We start from the raw sequence: 21,013 nt of genomic DNA, 5'->3' as shown, positions 1-21,013 counted from the left end.
CCAGATATCGGGATACGTATCGTATCGCGACCTCCCGTATCGTTACAGCTCTACAGCTCTCCAGGAAACATAATATATATAATTTATGACTGAGAAGTGGAAGACGAGAGACATTATTGGTGAAGAGAGGAGTCTGAAGCGTTCCAGACCCGTCACTGATTAGATTCGGTTTGACAAAGTGAGTGTGAGGAAAGTTTAACAGTTGTCAATTTGGTGTCAACCGACTCGAACAATGTCGGCTGTGCAGCGGTGTTTACTAAATGAAGGCAGGTTGTAAGTGTGTGCCCGCACGAGAGAGAGAGAGAGAGAGAGAGAGAAGAGAGAGAGAGAGAGAGAGAGAGAGAGAGAGAGAGAGAGAGAGAGAGAGAGAGAGAGAGAGAGAGAGAGAGAGAGAGAGAGAGAGAGAGAGAGAGAGAGAGAGACAGAGACAGAGACAGAGACAGAGACAGAGACAGACCGACACACAGACAGACAGAAAGATGACACACACGCGCGCACGCACGCACACACAAACACGAGCGCACACACTCACAGAGACAGAGAGAGAGAACGAAAGTCAGAGGGAGAAAGATGACACACAAGCACGCACACACAGACAAACGCGCACACAAACTCACGCAGAGAGAGAAATGACACACGCGTGTGCGCATGTACGCAACCGGGCACACACACGCACACACACACACACACAGATATATGCAGAGAGAGAGAGAGAGAGAGAGAGAGAGAGAGAGAGAGAGAGAGAGAGAGAGAGAGAGAGAGAGAGAGAGAGAGAGCGAGAGAGAGAGAGAGACAGAGTGATCGAGATAAAGAAAGATAGACAACGTGTTTACCGGATCCACGAATGTACTTATATGTATGTCATCTTGAAAAGTCATTGTACCCCACTTAATCAATCATGTATGCACGTTGTTGTGAACACCGACAAAAATCATTGATTAATTGTTACTATTCACTGTAAAAATTCCAAGATAAAGGTTCGTTAAAACGAGACGAAGACAGAGATAAAAAAAAAGAAAAAGAAAAGAAGATGAACAAAAGAATAAAATCAGAGTAGATCATGATCTGAAACAACTAATGATGGTGATGGCTGCGGAAGAAATACGAATAGGGTTACAGTCAGGTTTACTCTAGCTAGACTAAAAGGAAGGAAAAGTTTTATTTAACGACGCACTCAACATATTTTATTTACGGTTATAATATGGCGTCTGACGTATGTTAGAGGACCACACAGATATTGAAGGAGGAAACCCGCTGTCACCATTTCATTGGCTACTCTTTTTGATTAACAGCAAGGGATTTTTTTATATGCATCATCCCACAGACAGGGTTGTACATACCATGGCCTTTGATATACCAGTCGTGGTGCACTGGCTGAAGCGAGAAATAGCCCAATGGGCCCACTGACGGGAATCGATCCCAAACCGACCGCGCATCAAGCGAGCGCTTTACCACTGAGCTACGTCTTGCTCCCAGGTAGACAAAAATAAGGGTTTGAAATTTGTTTTGATCGACTTTTTTCGGTTACGGCCCAGTAATTAATGTTCAAAACAATGACAAAGAAGAAAGAAGAAGAATTGTCACCATTTCATTTTAACTTATTGTCCTGGGCACACAGCTCATCTGGGCTGTCTGTCCAGGTCAGTAGGTTAGTTGTTAATTGCTTAGTGGTTACTGAGAAAGTAGAGGGTGTAGTGATCTTACACGTACCCATTGAGCCCTTAAGAACTCGCTCTGGGTTGGAGCCGGTACCGGGCTGCGAACCCTTTACCTACCAGCCTGAATTCCGATGGCTTAACCACTACGCCACCAAGGCCGTTAACTGTAATCACCACCTTGTAACTTCCCGTTCCACGAAGCGATCTTAGCGTAAGATCACCTTAAGTTCATAACTACCTAATGCAATTAAGGTGATTGTAACGCTAAGAGCACTTCGTGGAACGGGGCCCTGGGACTGTACGTAATACCGGCCTCGGTGGTGTCGTGGTTAAACCTTCGGACATGAGGCTTGTAGGTACTGGGTTCGCAGCCCGGCATCGGCTACCACCCAGGGCGAGTTTTAACGACTGTGGGTAGGTGAAGGGCCACTACACCCTCTTCTCTCTCACTAACAACTAACAACTAACCCACTGTCATGGACAGACAGCCCAGATAGCTGAGGTGTGTGACCAGCATGTTTAAACCTTAATTGGATGTACAAACAAAATCAAAACAAAACTAGACTGGCAATAATGAAAAAAGAAGGAGGGGGAAGTGGAGAAAATTAGACTCCTCAAAATGCTTAGAAGTGTTGGAATTTGGTATTTGGGGAAATCCATCCAAGTCAATATTGAATGCCATGAACTTTCAGTATTTATACACTGCAGCAGTCAGTCGAGGGTGTTAAGGGAAAAAGAACCTCAAAGCAAAAACAACTCGCCAGGTGTGAAGAAGAAGACGAAGAAGAACAACGAGAAGAAGTTAAATAGAAGTAAAAAAGGGCGGGGTGGGGGAAATAAATTCCTCATAATGTTTAGGACGGGGTGTGACTGGGGATATGGGCGGTAAATCGTATTCCTGAAAATGTCACCGAAAGAACTGAAAATTGTTGATCCTTTTTCAAAGGGAAGTGTAGCAACCACACTAGAAGAAGAGGATAAAGAAGAAGAAGAAGAAAAGAAGAAGAAGAAGATAATGTGTTTTAAGAGACAAAAAGTAGAAGAAGATGAGGAATAAAAGACGAAAAGTACAAAGACATAATGTATTTCCAAATCTGTACACGCAAATCTTTGAAAGGAAATCTATTTTCAAGAACACAAAAGATTCCTTTCACAAAACATCTAACTCGCTGCATCTCACCTCCTTTACATCGCACTGCAATACTAGCGCGGCATTCTGCAACCCACCTTGAAATCCCAACTGCGCCAAGACTTATTTATAATGTCAAAGTCGTCTTCATTAGGTGTTGACAAATTGATCGATAGAAAAGCATCTCTTGGCCCGGAGCGCTGCAACCGCGTGGACGACCACGTTTCACGCTTAATCAAATCGAGAATTACAACAACAACCGACTGTTCTAGCGTTATTAAAGCATCGATCTGTCGGCACCGCTAACCGCGTTATAAACCGGATCCGCACAGAAGGCCAGAGTCACACGAGGAAGAGATCCGGAGCATGGTGGCTTTCTGACACCCAGGTCGACAACGAAGAGCGTCAGTGAACAACTGGCTTTTTGAACAATGAGCCCCACTGCTGTCAACCGAGCGACGTGGTAATTTCAAGACGCTGGGGTGATTTGTTGTGACTGTGTGTGTGACAACGCTGTTCCATTGCACTGTGTGTCTGTTCAGTTTACACGTGAGTTTCTGGTATGGGAGTTCGGACTATATTATTGGACACGACATACGATTTAGACGTAAGTCACTTTTAAAGAATACATGTAGTGTTACTCATTTAGCCTATGTTTTCTTGTGTTACGTCACGTTGCGTTATGTTATGATACTTTATGGAATGGTATGGTATGCATTGGTATGCCGTGCTATAATGAGCTATGAAATGCTATGTTATGCTATGCTGTGCTATACTATGCTATGAAATGCTATACTATGTTATGGAATACTGTGCTATACTATGCTATGCGATTCTGCGCTACGCTATGCTACGCTACACTACACTGAGCTATGCTATGATACGAGAATTAGCTATACTATGTTGCGCTATGCTATAATGAGCTATGCTATGCTATGAGATGCGATGGCATGAAAACATTAAATCACAGTTTTAAAAAGAAAAAAGAAAAAAAAAGAATGTGTGCTACGTTACGTTACGTTACGTTAAGTTGCGTCACGTCACGTCACGTCACGCCACGTCACGTATGTATTGGTATGCCGTGCTACATTGAGCTTTGAAATGCTGTTATGCTATGCTATGCTATGCTATGCTGTGCTATGCTATGAAATGCTATGCTATGCTATGCTAGGCTACGCGATGCTGTGCTACGCTATGCTACGCTCTACTGAGCTATGCTGTGATATGAGATAAACTATGCTATGCTATACTGAGCTATGCTATGCTATGCGATGCGATGGTAACATTAAATCACTGTCTTAAAAAAACAACAAAAAACAAAACAAAAAAACACACATGCAAAAAGTAAAAAGGAAAAACGTTTTATTTCTTTGAAGATTTGTGCTACGTTACGTTAGGTTAAGTTGCGTCACGTCACGTCACGTCACGTCACAGTATGTGGTAACACTCTAGTTAGTGTTTTGTTCCTCGTCCTCACCATATAATTATATTCCTAGGTGTCGGTTCAAATATTCTCAGTATTCCTTGTTCCGTTTTCCTTGAGATGCCAGTATTCTTTTTAAAATGTCTGTCACACATGGCGACTAGAGGTGTGTGTGTGTGTGTGTGGTGTGTGTGTGTGTGTGTGTCTGTGTGTGTGTGTCTGTGTGTGTGTGTGCGTGCGTGCGTGTGCGTGTGCGCGTGTGTGTGTATCTCTCTCTCTCTCTCTCTCTCTCTCTCTCTCTCTCTCTCTCTCTCTCTCTCTCTCTCTCTCTCTCTCTCTGTGTGTGTGTGTGTGTGTGTGTGGGGGGGGGGTTAACATGATAAGTCAGCACCCACCAGGCTCACACTGGAAATAACTTTGTTTTAGCCACTTTTCTCGTAGAACGAGTATTTCCTCGAAAATTAACCAAATGCTGTAGCCACTTCATATAAAAATTAGTAATTGGTTAATATGGAATTGGACAGGGCGAGCCGTATGTCCCACCAGCCTTGCACCCGATGATTAAAAGCGGGTTTTTTTAGTTTTTTTTTGCATGACAACAAAAGTAGAGCACATTGGTTTATCATCGGGTATCTTCTTCTTCTTTTGCCTTCAATCTTTACGGCCGTCATATCAGTAATCCGGATGTGGCGATGAAGTTTGCCATCTTTGCTGGGACATTCCCTGTATGCCAGCTTTGATTGAAAATATGCAAGAGGGTTCGCTTTGCTCCAGGTCCGAGGTGTTTTTGCATTTTATTTGTGATTCCGTCAGGGCCTGGCACCTTCTTCTATTTGAGCTCTCTCAGTGCATCTTCAAGCTCATGTAGACTCAAACATTTTGTCATACAGAAGCTAATCTCTTGAGTCTGGAGCTTTATTCAATTCTTTGATCTTTTTTCTGACTTCCCCTAGTCTATCTAATGGGAGTTTGATTACACTTTCAGATTGGTAGACTTTGGCAAAGCTGTTTGCCGCTGCTTTCCCTGTGACAGCGCCTTTCTCTGTTTTGAGTTGTTTTGGATCTCTGTGTGTTGTTTTCATTCAGCATTTTTGTGAGTTGCAAAAGTTGAGTTGTGTCCTTTCTAGATTCAAGGATGAGGTTTTCTTCTGCCAGCTTGTCCAAGTTTGTTTTATCTTTTTGTCGATAATTGCTGTTTTGGCTTGGTTGTGTTTAGCGATATTTCGATTTTTTTTGGAGTTTTTTACATAATATCCCTGGCCTCACGTAGCTCTTTGTACAGTTTGTCGAGAGTGGAATTCCAGAATGGTTTTTAGTTTTCTTCCTATCAGGTTTTGTTTGCTTTACTGCATCGATGATGACAGTTGTGAAGCTGCATGCTTTTTTTTTTTTTTTTTATCAACACTCTGCTTTGAAATACAGATTTTCCTGGTGATAGAGTCAGTCAGTTTTTTAAGAGAGCCCAGTTTGCTTTTTTATAGTTCCAGCTAGGTTGTGACTTACCTTCAGTGCGATCGATTTGCTTTTTTATCTTCAGGATGACCGGCCTATGGTCACTACCTCCGAGCTACCTTCTCTGGCATTGATCTTCTGGAAGTCATCAGTGGCAATTGCAAGATCAGGGTTGCTGGTGGTTCGCCATGCTTTGGAGTAGAATGTGCGTTGGTCATCTGGTTTGTATACTAGGATAACATGGTTGCTGGTAATCCATAGGTCTACCTCTTCTCCTTTGGCATCTAGGCTTTGATACCCCCAGCTGGGAGAGTGGTTGTTGAAATCGTCTACTATAATCCAATTTTCATCATCAGGCTGAATGTCGTTAAGCTGAATCATCTTGTTTGGTGGGCTGTAGCGATTTTGCAGACAGTGATGTTCCTGTGTTGTAGAATAAATTTTGCAGTGATGTATTCTGTGTTTGCATCACTTGATCTTTCAGCTTCCACAGAGGAGAGTGTGTTCTTGACGAGTGTAACCACTGCACCCTTTGGTCGATTTTCCCGGTCTTGTCAGTGAAGTTGATAGCCTCGGACAACGAATCTATGAGAGCTGTTGAGGTGAGTCTCTTGAATACAGCAGATGTCAATGCTTTGGGTTTTGAAAAAGTTCTACAGCTCTGTCTTCTTTTGTCGCACTCATTCAGCATTCCAGTGCATCATGCGAAGTTGTTGTTGACTGGTAGCTCTACTCTACAGTCGCGGGGCCCCTTTGAGACTGGGAGCCCGGCGCCGTCCCATCCTGGCTGCGGTCAAACTGGACGTTCTAATGATGCTTGTAAGGCCACAGGATTGTAAAAGCATAGGCATCCGATTATCTCCCACGCCGTGATGGTTGATGTCTTCCAACTTCGGTGGTTGATGTTTTTACTCGGGGGTATTAAGCCTCCTCCCCAAGAATGGTTACCAGCCAAGGCTATCGAGTCCATTCCACCCGGGTGATTTATCATCTGATTTGTCCTTCTCTTAGATAACTTGTCTACCAGGACTAGTGAGTGTCATCTGCCCAATGATGTTTTTAGATTGGAATCATCTTCTCCTGGGCTAGCTGCTTGACAATACTATCGGGTCTAGCCTGCTGGAGTTTTTGGGTCAGAGATTTTCTTCTCCCAGACAGTCTTCCATGACTTACCTCCTCTGTCTGTCTGTGCTAGTTGGCCATAGCTGGGGCTGGATTAGTGAGTGTCAGACTGTGTCCATGCACACTGCACCTCTGGGTCTCCAGCTGCTCCGTTATCTCCCTCGGTCTAGCTTGGGTCCATGAGGGCCCAGTTAAAGTGGTGTGCCAAGCTGAGAGAGCAGGGGACACTGAGGGAGTCTTGTCTGTGGAGAGGTTATGTACCGGGAGGGTGGGACGTACGTGCATCTGACCTCCTTATCACCGTGTCAGGTTATCTAGCGGCTGCAGATGAAAGCGAGGGTTATAGGCCTACGCTACATTACAGCACTGCACATCACGCAGACCTGTGGTGAGGAAACCACTACACCACATCATCGAGTATAACATGTAAAATATTTGTTTATTTAAGGATTGTCTGTTATTTCTTTTACGTTCATCGATGTATGAACAAAACAGTCATCCGCGAACTGTGTGAATCGGCAAAGCCGTTCTCACATAAGTTTGCGGATGATATTTTGTGGTGTTCATATATCCAGATGAACATAAAAGATATAACAGACAACACTTATAATTAAATCTGAATCATACTTGCTAATAATAACACTAAAATTTCATACTTAGGGTATAACCCTACTGTGTTTTCCGATTTGCGGACGTATATCGGTGGTTTTACTGTCGCAAATTTAGTTTTATTGGCGTCGCGTTAGCGGAGCCAATAAAACGGTAAATTTGCTACTGCTACGTCCGCAAATCGGAAAACACAGTAGGGTTATCCCTATTCTAATTAAACTGTTTGCTTGTTGATTTTAAATAGGAAATTGTCACATTTGTAGTAAGAATAAGCCTATAAACGTCACCAGCTGGTGACGTCATTAGGCAGCCCATTAACAGACGATGAGTGGTCGGACAGTTAGCGGCTCGAACATAGATGTGTAATTTGACATATTTAATCTGCTATCATGATTAAATAACGACTAATAAAGAATAATATGTTCATTTCTGACATAAAAACCTCTCAGTATTTAACGACTTCTGTACGTAATATGAACCTACAGAAATTGTCTTTATGACGTCATTACAAAACAACCCTGTTCCTCGCTTAACCTATGACGTATTTCTGCCAGAAAATTTGCGACCGGTATATCGGCGATTTTACCACCTGAAATTTTTAGCAGGGATCCAGTCAGATTCGTTCTTACAAATGTGTTGAATTAGAATTTATTTTAAATTATTTTGGTCCATAAATAATAAAGCTCAATATAACAACTTGCCCATATAAAAATGACGTCATCAGATATTATGACGTTCCCTGACGACGTAATTTTTACGTTCATCAAGAAATGAACAAACGGGCGTCTGGACCAATGGGATGTTGACGTTATGGTGTAATGAATGTTAGGAAAATGTTATTATTCAAACATACAGATGTAGTCTTATAGGAAACCCACTCCATTGTTTTTATTAGCAGCAAATGATCTTTTATATGCACTTTCCCACAAACAGGACATTACATACCATGACTTTTGATATGCCAGTCATACGGTTTGACCACCATGTACACAGGTAGCGAAGACAACAGTTTATTTTCTCTTTTAATAATGTAATAACAACACGAGTTTATCGACACCAGGCGTATTCTAGTCAACATTCTTTTTTTTCCTTCTTTTTTTGGTGCCTAACATAAAATGATAATGGGGCGGTACATTGTCCAGTGGTAAGAGCTCGCCTGATGCGCGGTCAATTTGGCATCGATCCCCGTCGGTAGGCCCATTGGGCTATTTCTCGTTCCAGTCTGTGCACCATTATTAGTATGTCAAAGGCTGTGGTATGTGCTATCCTGTCTGTGGGATGAGACATATAAAAGATCCCTTGCTACTATTGAAAATGGGTCGTTTGTGTGCACTTTCCCACCGACAGGATAGTACGTACCACGTCATTTGATGTAACAGTCATTAATCACTGGAAGGAACGAGGAAGCCCAGTGGGTTAACTGTGATTCGATTATACAACTTACCGTACCTCCATCTGCACAAACCAAGGTGCCATCCCAAACAGTATACATGTGCTTCATTTCGTATGGCACTTTAGTTTGCGAAGATGACTTCTCCTCAGTTGAGTGCTCTACCACTGATATTCGTTTCTACCACTCTCGATACATCAGTTGAGTACTCTACCACTGATATTCGTTTCTACCACTCTCGATACCTCAGTTGAGCGCTCTACCACTGATATTCGTTTCTACCACTCTCGATACCTCAGTTGAGCGCTCTACCACTGATATTCGTTTCTACCACTCTCGATACCTCAGTTGAGCGCTCTACCACTGATATTCGTTTCTACCACTCTCGATACCTCAGTTGAGTGCTCTACCACTGATATTCGTTTCTACCACTCTCGATACCTCAGTTGAGTGCTTTACCACTGATATTCGTTTCTACCACTCTCGATACCTCAGTTGAGCGCTCTACCACTGATATTCGTTTCTACCACTCCCGATACATCAGTTGAGTGCTCTACCACTGATATTCGTTTCTACCACTCCCGATACATCAGTTGAGTGCTCTACCACTGATATTCGTTTCTACCACTCTCGATACCTCAGTTGAGCGCTTACCACTGATATTCCACTCACTCGATACCTCAGTTGAGCGCTCTACCACTGATATTCGTTTCTACCACTCTCGATACCTCAGTTGAGAGCTCTACCACTGAAATTCGTTTCTACCACTCCCGATACCTCAGTTGAGAGCTCTACCACTGAAATTCGTTTCTACCACTCCCGATACATCAATTGAGCGCTCTACCACTGAAATTCGTTTCTACCACTCCCGATACTTCAGTTGAGCGCTCTACCACTGAAATTCGTTTCTACCACTCCCGATACCTCAATTGAGCGCTCTACCACTGAAATTCGATCCTACGTCTCTCGATACCTCAGTTGAGCGCTCTACCACTGATATTCGTTTCTACCACTCTCGATACATCAGTTGAGTACTCTACCACTGATATTCGTTTCTACCACTCTCGATACCTCAGTTGAGCGCTCTACCACTGATATTCGTTTCTACCACTCTCGATACCTCAGTTGAGCGCTCTACCACTGATATTCGTTTCTACCACTCCCGATACCTCAGTTGAGTGCTCTACCACTGATATTCGTTTCTACCACTCTCGATACATCAGTTGAGTGCTCTACCACTGATATTCGTTTCTACCACTCTCGATACCTCAGTTGAGCGCTCTACCACTGATATTCGTTTCTACCACTCCCGATACCTCAGTTGAGTGCTCTACCACTGATATTTGATCCTACGACTCCCGATACCTCAGTTGAGCGCTGTACCACTGATATTTGATCCTACGACTCCCGATACCTCAATTGAGCGCTGTACCTTGAAATTCGTTTCTACGACTGACTTTACCTCGGACGAACGCTATACCACTGGCACACGTCCCTAATGCAATGGATACGAAACGACACCATTAACGGGCTTTAAAATAATGAAACAACAGTTTGTTGCCCTGAAATGCACTGCCAAGTTCCATTATACAAATACATTATTTACAGCCAGCCAGCATAATGTTCACTTAGTACCTGTAGGACTCTTTGAAGGGAGGTGCGAAAGGACGGAAATACCATTATTTATGCGTGTGTGTCGGCAGGGTTTAATCACCTTCATTGGAATGGGCGTGGAGTGGGAGTTATGTGTGTACTATACTGAGAATACTACAGGAGTGATTGTTAGATGTCATTTGTTTTATAACGACCAGCCTCGGTGCAGTCGTGGTTAGGCCATCGGTCTACAGGTTGGTAGGTACTGGGTTCGGATCCCAGTCGAGGCATGGGGATTTTTAATCCAGATACCGACTCCAAAACCTGAGTGAGTGCACCGCAAGGCTCAATGGGTAGGTGTAAACCACTTGCACCGACCAGTGTTCCATAACTTGTTAAACAAAGGCCATGGTTTGTGCTATCCCGCCTGTGGGAAGCGCAAATAAAAGGTCCCTTGCTGCCTGTTGTAAAAGAGTAGCCTATGTGGCGACAGCGGTTTTCCTTTATAAAACAGTGTCAGAATGACCATATGTTTGACGTCCAATAGCCGATGATAAGAGAAAAAAAATCAATGTGCTCTAGTGGCGTCGTTAAATAAAAAAAACTTTTGTTTTTCAAATGTATGTAACGAGTAATACGAGAACTAGATCTGTTTTTGAAACAACGTGTTTTGTTAAGATCAGTTGTTGCTAACGGAAAAAAAAAGAAGAAAGAAATGTTTTATTTAACGACGCACTCAACACATTTTATTTACGGTTATATGGCGTCAGACATATGGTTAAGGACCACACAGATTTTAAGAGGAAACCCGCTGTCGCCACTACATGGGCTACTCTTTGCGATTGGCAGCAAGGGATCTTTTATTTGCGCCTCCCACAGGCAGGATAGCACAAACCATGGCCTTTGTTGAACCAGTTATGGATCACTCGTCGGTGCAAGTGATTAAAAATTCCATGCCTCGACTGGGATCCGAACCCGGTACCTACCAGCCTGTAGACCGATGGCCTTACCACGACGCCACCGAGGCCGGTTTGTTGCTAACGTATAAGTGTGATATAGAGAATACTACACAAGTGACCGGTATAGTTAACGTTTGTTTTGTTTAACGAAACCACTAAAGCACATTAATTTATTAATTATCGGTCATTGGATGTCAGACGTTTGGTAATGTTTGACTCGTTGTCTTAGAGGAAGCCCGCTACCTTTTTTTCATTAGCAGCAAGGGATCTTTTATATGCACTTTACCACAGATAGGACAGCACATACCACGGTATTTGATATACAGGTCGTGGGGTGCTGGCTGAGTTGCCATTAGATGCAATTTATTTTATAACGAGTTGATTTAAAATGTATCTGATGAGCGAAAACAAACTTAAAATTCAACTAAAAGTTAGAGTTGGCGCTTCATATTTAAATGACCGGCTGGTAGGTACTGGGTTCGGATCCCAGTCGAGGCATGAAAATTTTAATCCAGATATCGACTCCAAACCCTGAGTGAGTGCTCCGCAAGGCTCAATGGGTAGGTGTAAACCACTTGCACCGACCAGTGATCCATAACTGGTTCAACAAAGGCCATGGTTTGTGCTATCCTGCCTGTGGGAAGCGCAAATAAAAGATCCCTTGCTGCCTGTCGTAAAAGAGTAGCCCATGTAGTGGCGACAGCGGGTTTCCTCTAAAAAAAATCTGTATGGTCCTTAACCATATGTCTGACGCCATATAACCGTAAATAAAATGTGTTGAGTGCGTCGTTAAATAAAACATTTCTTTCTTTCTTTTCATATTTAAATAGGGGCGGGTCGTAGCCCAGTGGTAAAGCGCTCGCTTGATGCGCGGTCGGTTTAGGATCGATCCCCGTCAGTGGGCCTATTGGGCTATTTCTCGCTCCAGCCAGTGCACCACGACTCGTACATCAAAGGCCGTGGTATGTGCTATCCTGTCTATGGGATAGTGCATATAAAAGATCCCTTGCTAATCGAAAAGAATAGCCCATGAAGTGGCGACAGCGGGTTTCCTCTATATCTGTGTGGTCCTTAACATATGTCTGACGCCATATATAACCGTAAATAGATTGTTTCGATTTGTATAGGTAATGCGTCATTGCTGGTGTGCTTCTATTAAAAAAACTGTTCAAGCACGCCTGTTGTGGGAACAATATTTAACTTCACCAGAGAGGGAGTGAACCGTTTGGATTTGGTTTGCAGATCGTCAGTACGGAGCAACCAATCACAACTTGTTTTAACTATTAACAATATATTTTTTTTAATGTTTTATTTAACGACGCACTCAACACATTTTACTTACGATTATATGGCGTCAAACATATGGTTAAGGCCCATACCGATTATGAGAGAGGAAACCCGCTGTCGCCACTTCATGGGCTACTCTTTTTCGATTAGCAGCAAGGGATCTTTTATATGCACCATCCCACAGACAGGGTAGTAGATACCACGGCCTTTTAGTGGCCGAAATTATTGTTAGGTATAAGCTTCTGTGACAAATTAAATAAAAACATTAGAACGACCTGGGCCTCGTTCCATGAAGCGATCTTAGCCCTAAGATCACCGTAACTTCATAGATAACATATGCATTTAAGGTGATCTTAGCGCTAAGATCGCTTCTTGGGACGGGGCCCAGGAACTCGCTTATTTTAAAATAATAATAATAATAATAATAATAATATTAATAATAATAATAATAATAATAATAATAATAATAATAAATACTAATACTAATACTAATACTAATATTAATAATAATAAAAAATCTAACGTTTGTCTTCTTTTTTTCTTTTTTCTTTTTTTAAAAAAACAAGGATCCATTTAATTTCCGGAAACATGCGGTTACGTCTTGTCGTTTCATGATGCCATAATAAAACCTGGTTAAAAGTACATGTCAAGCTGACCTTTTTCTTCCAAACGCATTGTTTCTATTTTTCTCCTCCTTACCGTTTCAGAAATGCCCCAGGGACGTGTGAAGCCATGGCGCTGCGGTTTGAAGCTTCTGTGACTCTTCTTCTCATACTTGGGCTGACGTCCTCAGAAGGTTTGTACTTCATCACTGCAGAGGGCGGGAGTAGCCTAATGGGCCCACCGACGGGGATCGATCCTAGACCGACCGCGCATCGAGCGAGCGCTTTACCACTGGGCTAAAAGGAAGGGAGGAAATGTGGGGTAGGATCGATCCCCGTCGGTGGGCCCATTAGGCTACTTCTCGCTCTAGCTAGTTCACCACGACTGGTATATCAAAGGCCGTGGTATGTGCTATCCTGTGTGGGATGGTGCATATAAAAGATCCCTTGCTACTAATGGTAAAACGTAACGGGTTTCCTCTCTAAGACTATATGTCAAAATTACCAAATGTTTGACATCCAATAGCCGGTGATTAATAAATCAATATGCTCTAGTGGTGTTGTTAAACAAACAAAAACATTTTATATGTCAAAATTACCGAATGTTTGACATCCAGTAGCCGATGATTGATAAATCAATGTGATCTAGTGGTGTTGTTACACAAAACAAACTTTTTCATTACGACAGAGTCCACTGACATTTCACCTGCTAAATCATAAGCGTACAAGAGAGGGGTGGGGGGCAGGGTGGTGACATGCCTCTCCCCCCCCCCCCCCACCGTGCTGGAGCAAATCTTCAAATTCGGGCAAAAATGATAGAGATATTCGAGGACAATATGTTGCGCTCAGACCTTTTTGCCATGTATTTCCACCATTCAACCCACAAAATTCGTCTGCAACCCTATATAGCTGTTTGGTAGGCCTAGTAATGCTAATATGAATAAATGTTGTTATCCACATTCTGGCATTTTCCCTTTAATTCGGGCAAAAACCAACACATGGGAGCCCGTACGCCTATATGCTAAATGACCCAATAACATGTTGTATAGAAATCTGTACATTCAGGTGCGAAGCGATAAATAAGAAAAATAACTCTGTTCGTATGTAGCTAACATAACCTACTTAAAATATTTTCTAAACAGATTATGGCATCGCGTGTTGAATAGAAACAGCCCCGCCCCGGAGTCGGTCACTGGCGAAGCCAGAGGCTGAATCCGGGGCGGGCGTGCCTGAACCTTAGTGGATAGGGGCACGTAAAATGAGTTGCCCATTGCCCATAGAAACAGGGGGCGGGATATAGCCCAGTGGTACAGCGTTCGCTCGATGCGCGGTCGGTGTGGGATCGATTCCCGTCGGTGGGCCCATTGGGCTATTTCTTGTTCCAGCCAGTGCACCACGACTGGTGTAACAAAGCCCGTGTCTGTGGGATGGTGCATATAAAAGATCCCTCGCTGCTAACGGAAAGAGTAGCCCATGAAGTGGCGACAGCGGGTTTCCTCTCTCAATATCTGTATGGTCCTTAACCCTATGTCTGACGCCATATAACCGTAAATAAATTGTGTTAGAGAACGTTTCAAAACGCCATGGAGTGTTCGAATCAACTCAGCTTGCAGTTGCGTTTTAAAGAGAGTATTTACCGAGAACGCTGGCTTCTGCTCTCTTAATTATATTATTTTAGTTTTCTCCTACTCAACAGGGGAAAAAGTCGCTATTTTTTTTTTTTTGAGGGGGTATTTGTTGTTTTGGTTTTTGGTTTTTCGGGGGTATTTTTTTTTTTTTTGGGGGGGGGGGTATTTTTGGTTGTTTTGTTTTTTGGGGGGGGGATATTTTTTGTTTTTTGTTTTACGCTTCATGTAAAAAATTGAATTGACATAAAGAAACCAATTAAAATTATTGGCAAACTTTAGCGGTGCTCGCTGTTGCAGAACGCAGACAAAGCTAGCACTAACGGGAGTTTCGTAACGCCACGTCGGAGCGCTCTCGGCGGGAAGATCATGAATTTGTATTTGTTATTACGTCGTCTGTGTTGTCGGATTTGCAATACATTATCTCCTAACCATTTCCTTCAATTGAATTCCAGCCACGCGCAAACAGTGTAGTTCGTTGCGTTATTTGCCAAAGTAAACAGTCATTATTCGCGGCTATATAAAGAGCAACGTCTATTTTTGACCAGAACGTGAGGTCAATAATCACACGGTTTTGTTGGATGGGCGCTTCGAGTAGAGAAATGTGGCACGGTAATGGATGTTTTAATTCTCTTTTAAAAGCGCATTTTTTCTTCTGTTTAACGCTGCAGCGACATTTAAGGAACAATTGATGACATTTACCGATTCATGCATTGAATATTAACTTCTGAACAGTTCGTTGTGTGCAGTGCTTTTACAAAAAACATAAATTAATAATTAGAAAAAAACAGCATGCAGATAGTAGGCGTACGGGCTTTCAGCTGAATTTTGCCAAATTAAACACAATATGTCCGAATTAGGATAACAGCTATTCATATTAGCATTACGCCAAATGGCTATTTAATATAGGGTTGCAAACGAATCACTGTGCATTTTTACATAGATTACTACTAATATTGTGGGTATAATGATGGAAATACATAGTGAAAAGGTTTCAGGCTAGTCCGAATGGACGTAGAAAGAAAGTGGTTCTTTCTACAATCTGATTAAAATTAGCTCTAATGGGTCTCGCCAGTAGATCTAACAGCATCGCATGGACTCCCATGTCCAGGTGATATGTCATCTATAAATAACATATAAAAATCGACCAATTACACTTCGCCTTTTATAACGTTATTCGGGAGCATACAAATTCTAAAAATATCGGTCGAGACTATTTATGCAATAGGCGAACTTGATGGTCTATTTCAACATTGACAAAACAAGGGGAAAAGTGCAGTAATAAACGGATTATCCAAACAGATTTTATGGCTATACTATCACGGGTTTATTTTCCGTCATGAAACGAATTTTATATAAAATTTTATATTGAAATTAGTTTCCGGCATACTTCGTAATTCACCCGAATCATTTCGTATACCCTCGGCATAATCCCGAATGTTTTCAAATTCTTTTCAAATAACTGGCATGATTTTGCAAGTAAGGTTTTGATTGCGTCATTATTAACAAAATAAATCTTCCAACGAAAAACCTTCAAACCTTTCTCCGACATTTTAAATTTGCTAAATAGAGAGAAGCAACTCGCCTTGCACATTAAAGAAAGTTTTGACTTAAAGGGACATTCCCGAGTTTGCTGCATTGTAAGATGTTTCCGACTAATAAAATATTTCTACGATTAAACTTACATATTAAATATATTTTCTTGTTTAGAATATCAGTGTCTGTATATTCAATGTGTTTCTGGTCGTCTTAATATTTGTAAGAAGTCCAAACTTGACTTTGTCTTCAAATAATTTCGTACGTACGAACAAATAATTTTTAGGAAATATAATGAAATTTAACCTAGTACAAATATTAGAACGATCAAAAACACATTTAATACACAGTCACTAATATTTTATGTAGAAAAATATATTTGATATGTAATTACAGTCGTCAAAAGGTCTCTGTTAGTCGATAACATCTTAAAAATTGCAGCAAACTCAGGAATGTCCCGCCCTGCACTAGGATCAGGATTTTGCCAAATTATCTATCTTTTTTGCCCCAATTTGAGGATTGGCTTCAACTAGGGGGTTGGGGCTATAGTATTCTTTATTTCACAAATACAGTGTAAACTAGCGAAATATGAGATTCTGAGTTTTGATAATGCGCCTTTATAACATTAAAATTAATTTTCTTACCACTGAGTGCCACTCTCCGATATCCGTTAAGGGGCCTTCATACTGGATGCATCTCGTGTGTGCCGTTTTGAATTTTTTTATTTAACGATGCACTCAAAACATTTTATTTACGGTTATATGGCGTCAGACATATGGTTAAGGACCATAACAGATACTGAGAGAGGAAACCCGCTGTAGCCACATCATGGGCTACTCTTTTCGATTAACAGCAAGGGATCTTTTATATGCACCATCCCACAGACAGGGTAGTACATGCCACGGCCTTTGATATACCAGTCATGGTGTGGTGCACTGGCTGGAACGAGAAATAGCCCAATGTGCCCACCGACGAGGATCGACCCCACACCGACCGCGCATCGAGCGAACGCTGTAGGTAGTACTAAACCAAATAACTTCCGGCTGGGTCAAAGTTCGAAGTGCACAAAACTTTTGATAGAGAAGTGAACACCACAAGTCCTGTGATTGGTTATAAATGTGTGTTGGTTGTAAAAAAATAATAGTTTCATCTGGGTAAAACAAATATGCAATTTTATTTCATCTAGTACCAATGTGTCAAGTAGCCTTGTGCTTGAAACATGTATGGGGTACCTGTCAAAAAAAAAGTACTCGAATTTTGTGCGGAACTAGGGTAGTCATAGACGCTACCCGTTATCTCAGAGACAAGCAGCTTGACCCCCATTTTTTTCTGATTCACTTTAAGTGTGAGGGGTGGTAGTATTTATATCCGTGGCGTTTATGTTGATTGATACGCTGCAGGTAGGTTTTTTGGCCACATATGTTACTATTGTCGTCTATGGGATTTGATTTGGTAGTATACACCCTAGACCACTGGGCTACGTCCTGCCCCGCAACACGAATAAATGCATCAATGAAGTTATTGGATGTTTAACGACACACCAGCACAAAACATACACCCGGGTCAAACAAAGTTAAATAGAAATCTACATGTATATGAATGAATGAATAAATAAGCTCACTGCAATGCATTTTTTATATTAAAATAGTAGCCGTGTTTGTAATATTACATCACTGTGACTTTCAAATGCAAAGTACACAGCAGTATGGTGAGTTAATTAAAACTATAGGTGTGTTTGTATTTTGTATTATTAAACGATGACCGGCCTCGGTGGCGTCGTGGTTAGGCCATCGGTCTACAGGCTGGTAGGTACTGGGTTCGGATCCCAGTCGAGGCATGGGATTTTTAATCCAGATACCGACTCGAAACCCTGAGTGAGTGCTCCGCAAGGCTCAGTGGGTAGGTGTAAACCACTCGCACCGACCAGTGATCCATAACTGGTTCAACAAAGGCCATGGTTTGTGCTATCCTGCCTGTGGGAAGCGCAAATAAAATATCCCTTGCTGCTAGTCGGAAAGAGCAGCCCATGTAGTGGCGACAGCGGGTTTCCTCTCAAAATCTGTTTGGTCCTTAACCATATGTCTGACGCCATATAACCGTAAATAAAATGTGTTGAGTGCGTCGTTAAATAAAGCTTTTTTTTTCTTTTCTTTAGTAAATGGTATAATACGGCGATGCGAGATTTTGACTGTGAAAACTGTAGTTGTGTTGGTATTATGCATTAGTAAGTGAAGAAGAAGGAACTGTTTTATTTAACGACGCACTCACACATTTCGTTTACGGTTATATGGCGTCAGACATATGGTTAAGGATCACATAGATATTGAGGAAGGAAACCCACTGTTGCCACTTCATGGGCTACTCTTTTTGATTAGCAGCAAGCGATCTTTTATATGCACCATCCCGTAGACAGGATAGCACAAACCACGGCATTTGATGTACCAGCAGTGGTGCACTGGCTGGAACGAGAATAGCCCAATGAGCCCACTGACGGGAATCGATCCCAAACCGACCGCGCACCAACAGAGCGCCTTACCGCTGGGCTACGTCTCGCCCTTCATAATATGGTAATGCGAGATTTCGACTTTATTAAATTAGTTATATTTGTACTTTGCAGTAGTAAATGATGGAGTGGGGGTGGGGGTGGTAGTGTGGGGGGGTGGGTGGGAGTGGGGGGTGGGGGTGGGAGTGGGGGGTGGGGGGGGTGAGGGGGGTGGAGGGGAGAGACGTAGCCCAGTGGTAAAAACGCTCGCTTGACGCGCTGTCGATCTAAGATCGATCCCGTCGGTGGTCCATTGGACTATTTCTCGTTCCAGCCGATACATCACGACTGGAATATCAAAGGTCGTGGTCTGTGTTACACTGTCTGTGCGATGGTGCATACAAAAGACCCCTTGCTGCTTATGAAAAAAAAATGTAGCGGGTTTCCTCTCTGGGACTATATTAGACTAAATTACCAATGTTTGACATCCAATAGCCGATGGTTAATAAATCAATGTGCCCTAGTAGTGTCATTAACCAAAACAATTTTTTTTTTTAACTTTAACGTACATATTTAATGCAAAAAAGACTATATGTAGGAATTACCAAATGTTTGACACCCAATAGCCAATAATTAATACATCAATTCAGTCTGGCGGTGTTCTTAAAGAAACACAAACTTCTAGTAAATGATTGTGAGGCGACACTGAACCTTTAAAAAATATAGGTAAAATGTAACCCTCGGAGGGTATTTTCTGATGAACCACGACAACAGCCGGACTCATTATTGAAGGAATTCCAGTCAGAGACAATGCAGCCTCCCAGACTTGTCTGTGAATGTCACGGGTCCCCCTTTGGATGCGCTCTTAATAAAAGAACATCTATCGATTTTCACAGCATTTCTGTTTGGCCTCAAGGCGTAGCATAAAAACACAGCGGCTTGTCAAGGAAAAACTCTTCTGTGTCTTGAGTGACTCGGATCTCCTTGACCAATTCCGCGAATCGTCACCTCGGACGTACGGCAATCGACGTTGTTTAGAGTCTCAGTAAATCCAGCCGTTTGTTTCGAGATGTATGTGTTTATCGAGACTATAGTCCTTCCCACACGGAACCGAACGACGCTATTTATTTTTGAGCACATTGATTTTCAAATTGCACACACACAATGTTGTTGTTTTTTCTTCTTTTTTTTAAAGTAATTTTTACCTTTTCTTTTTACGTCAATCCAAACTGAAATTAATACAATAAAACATTTTTGTAGGAGGATGGGACACATATATATATATGACCTTTACCTTCAGTGGCCATTATATATCATTTATCTTACAACGAGTATTTAAGCGTGTTTGATACATTATTGAACGTGAATTAATTTGTCATGTACTAAACCAAATAACTCCCGGCTGGATCAAAGTTCGAGGTGCACCCAGCTTTTGATAGAGAACTGAACACCACAAGTCCAGTTATTGGTGATAAATGTGAGTGTGTTGGTTGTAAAAAGAAATAGTTTCATCTGGGCAAAAAATGTATGCAATTTTCTTTCATCTAGTACCAATGTGTCAAGTAGCTTTTGCTTGAAACATGTATGGGGTACCTGTAAAGAAAAAAAGTACTCGAACTTTGTGCGGAACTAGGGCAGTCATAGAAGCTACACTTTATCTCAGAAATGAGCAGCTTGACCCCCATTTTGTTTCTGATTCACTTTAAAGGTGAGGATTGGTAGTATTTATATCCGTGGCGTATATGTCGATTGATACGTTGCGGGTAGGAGTTTTAGCCACATGTGTTACTATTGTCGTCAATGGGATTTGATTTGATACATTCTATACCACTTGGGCTTCAGCCATGTCTGTCACGGGTCTGATCTCCGTATAGCCAGCGATCTGATCCGGGACAGAGATACTTTATTAATAAATGGTATCTGGCAGTCATTGACCGGCCTCGGTGGCGTCGTGGCAGGCCATCGGTCTACAGGCTGGTAGGTACTGGGTTCGGATTCCAGTCGACGCGTGGGATTTTTAATCCAGATACCGACTCCAAACCCTGAGTGAGTGCTCCGCAAGGCTCAATGGGTAGGTATAAACCACTTGCACCGACCAGTGATCCATAACTGGTTCAACAAAGGCCATGGTTTGTGCTATCCTGCC

General features: G+C 42.2%; 1 protein-coding gene across 4 annotated transcripts in view; it reads left to right on the top strand.

The window, feature by feature from the left end:
* Positions 1-21,013, top strand: part of LOC121372619 — a 77,730-nt gene that overhangs the window by 32,968 nt on the left and 23,749 nt on the right. The window contains exons 1-3 of one of the 4 annotated variants that reach the window (XM_041499047.1): positions 3,130-3,394; positions 6,147-6,264; positions 13,330-13,418. In XM_041499047.1, the coding sequence (XP_041354981.1) occupies positions 13,355-13,418 (64 nt within the window). In that variant the 5' untranslated portion in view covers positions 3,130-3,394; positions 6,147-6,264; positions 13,330-13,354. Of the gene's footprint in view, positions 1-3,129; positions 3,395-6,146; positions 6,265-13,329; positions 13,419-21,013 lie in introns of those variants that run through there. The other 3 variants (XM_041499073.1, XM_041499064.1, XM_041499055.1) reach the window with 3 other exon arrangements.

Source organism: Gigantopelta aegis, chromosome 1, assembly GCF_016097555.1.
Source record: "Gigantopelta aegis isolate Gae_Host chromosome 1, Gae_host_genome, whole genome shotgun sequence".
NCBI classification, from domain to species: domain Eukaryota; kingdom Metazoa; phylum Mollusca; class Gastropoda; order Neomphalida; family Peltospiridae; genus Gigantopelta; species Gigantopelta aegis.
Note: the sequence above shows the minus strand (reverse complement) of the source record. Positions and strands in the feature narration are given on the sequence as shown.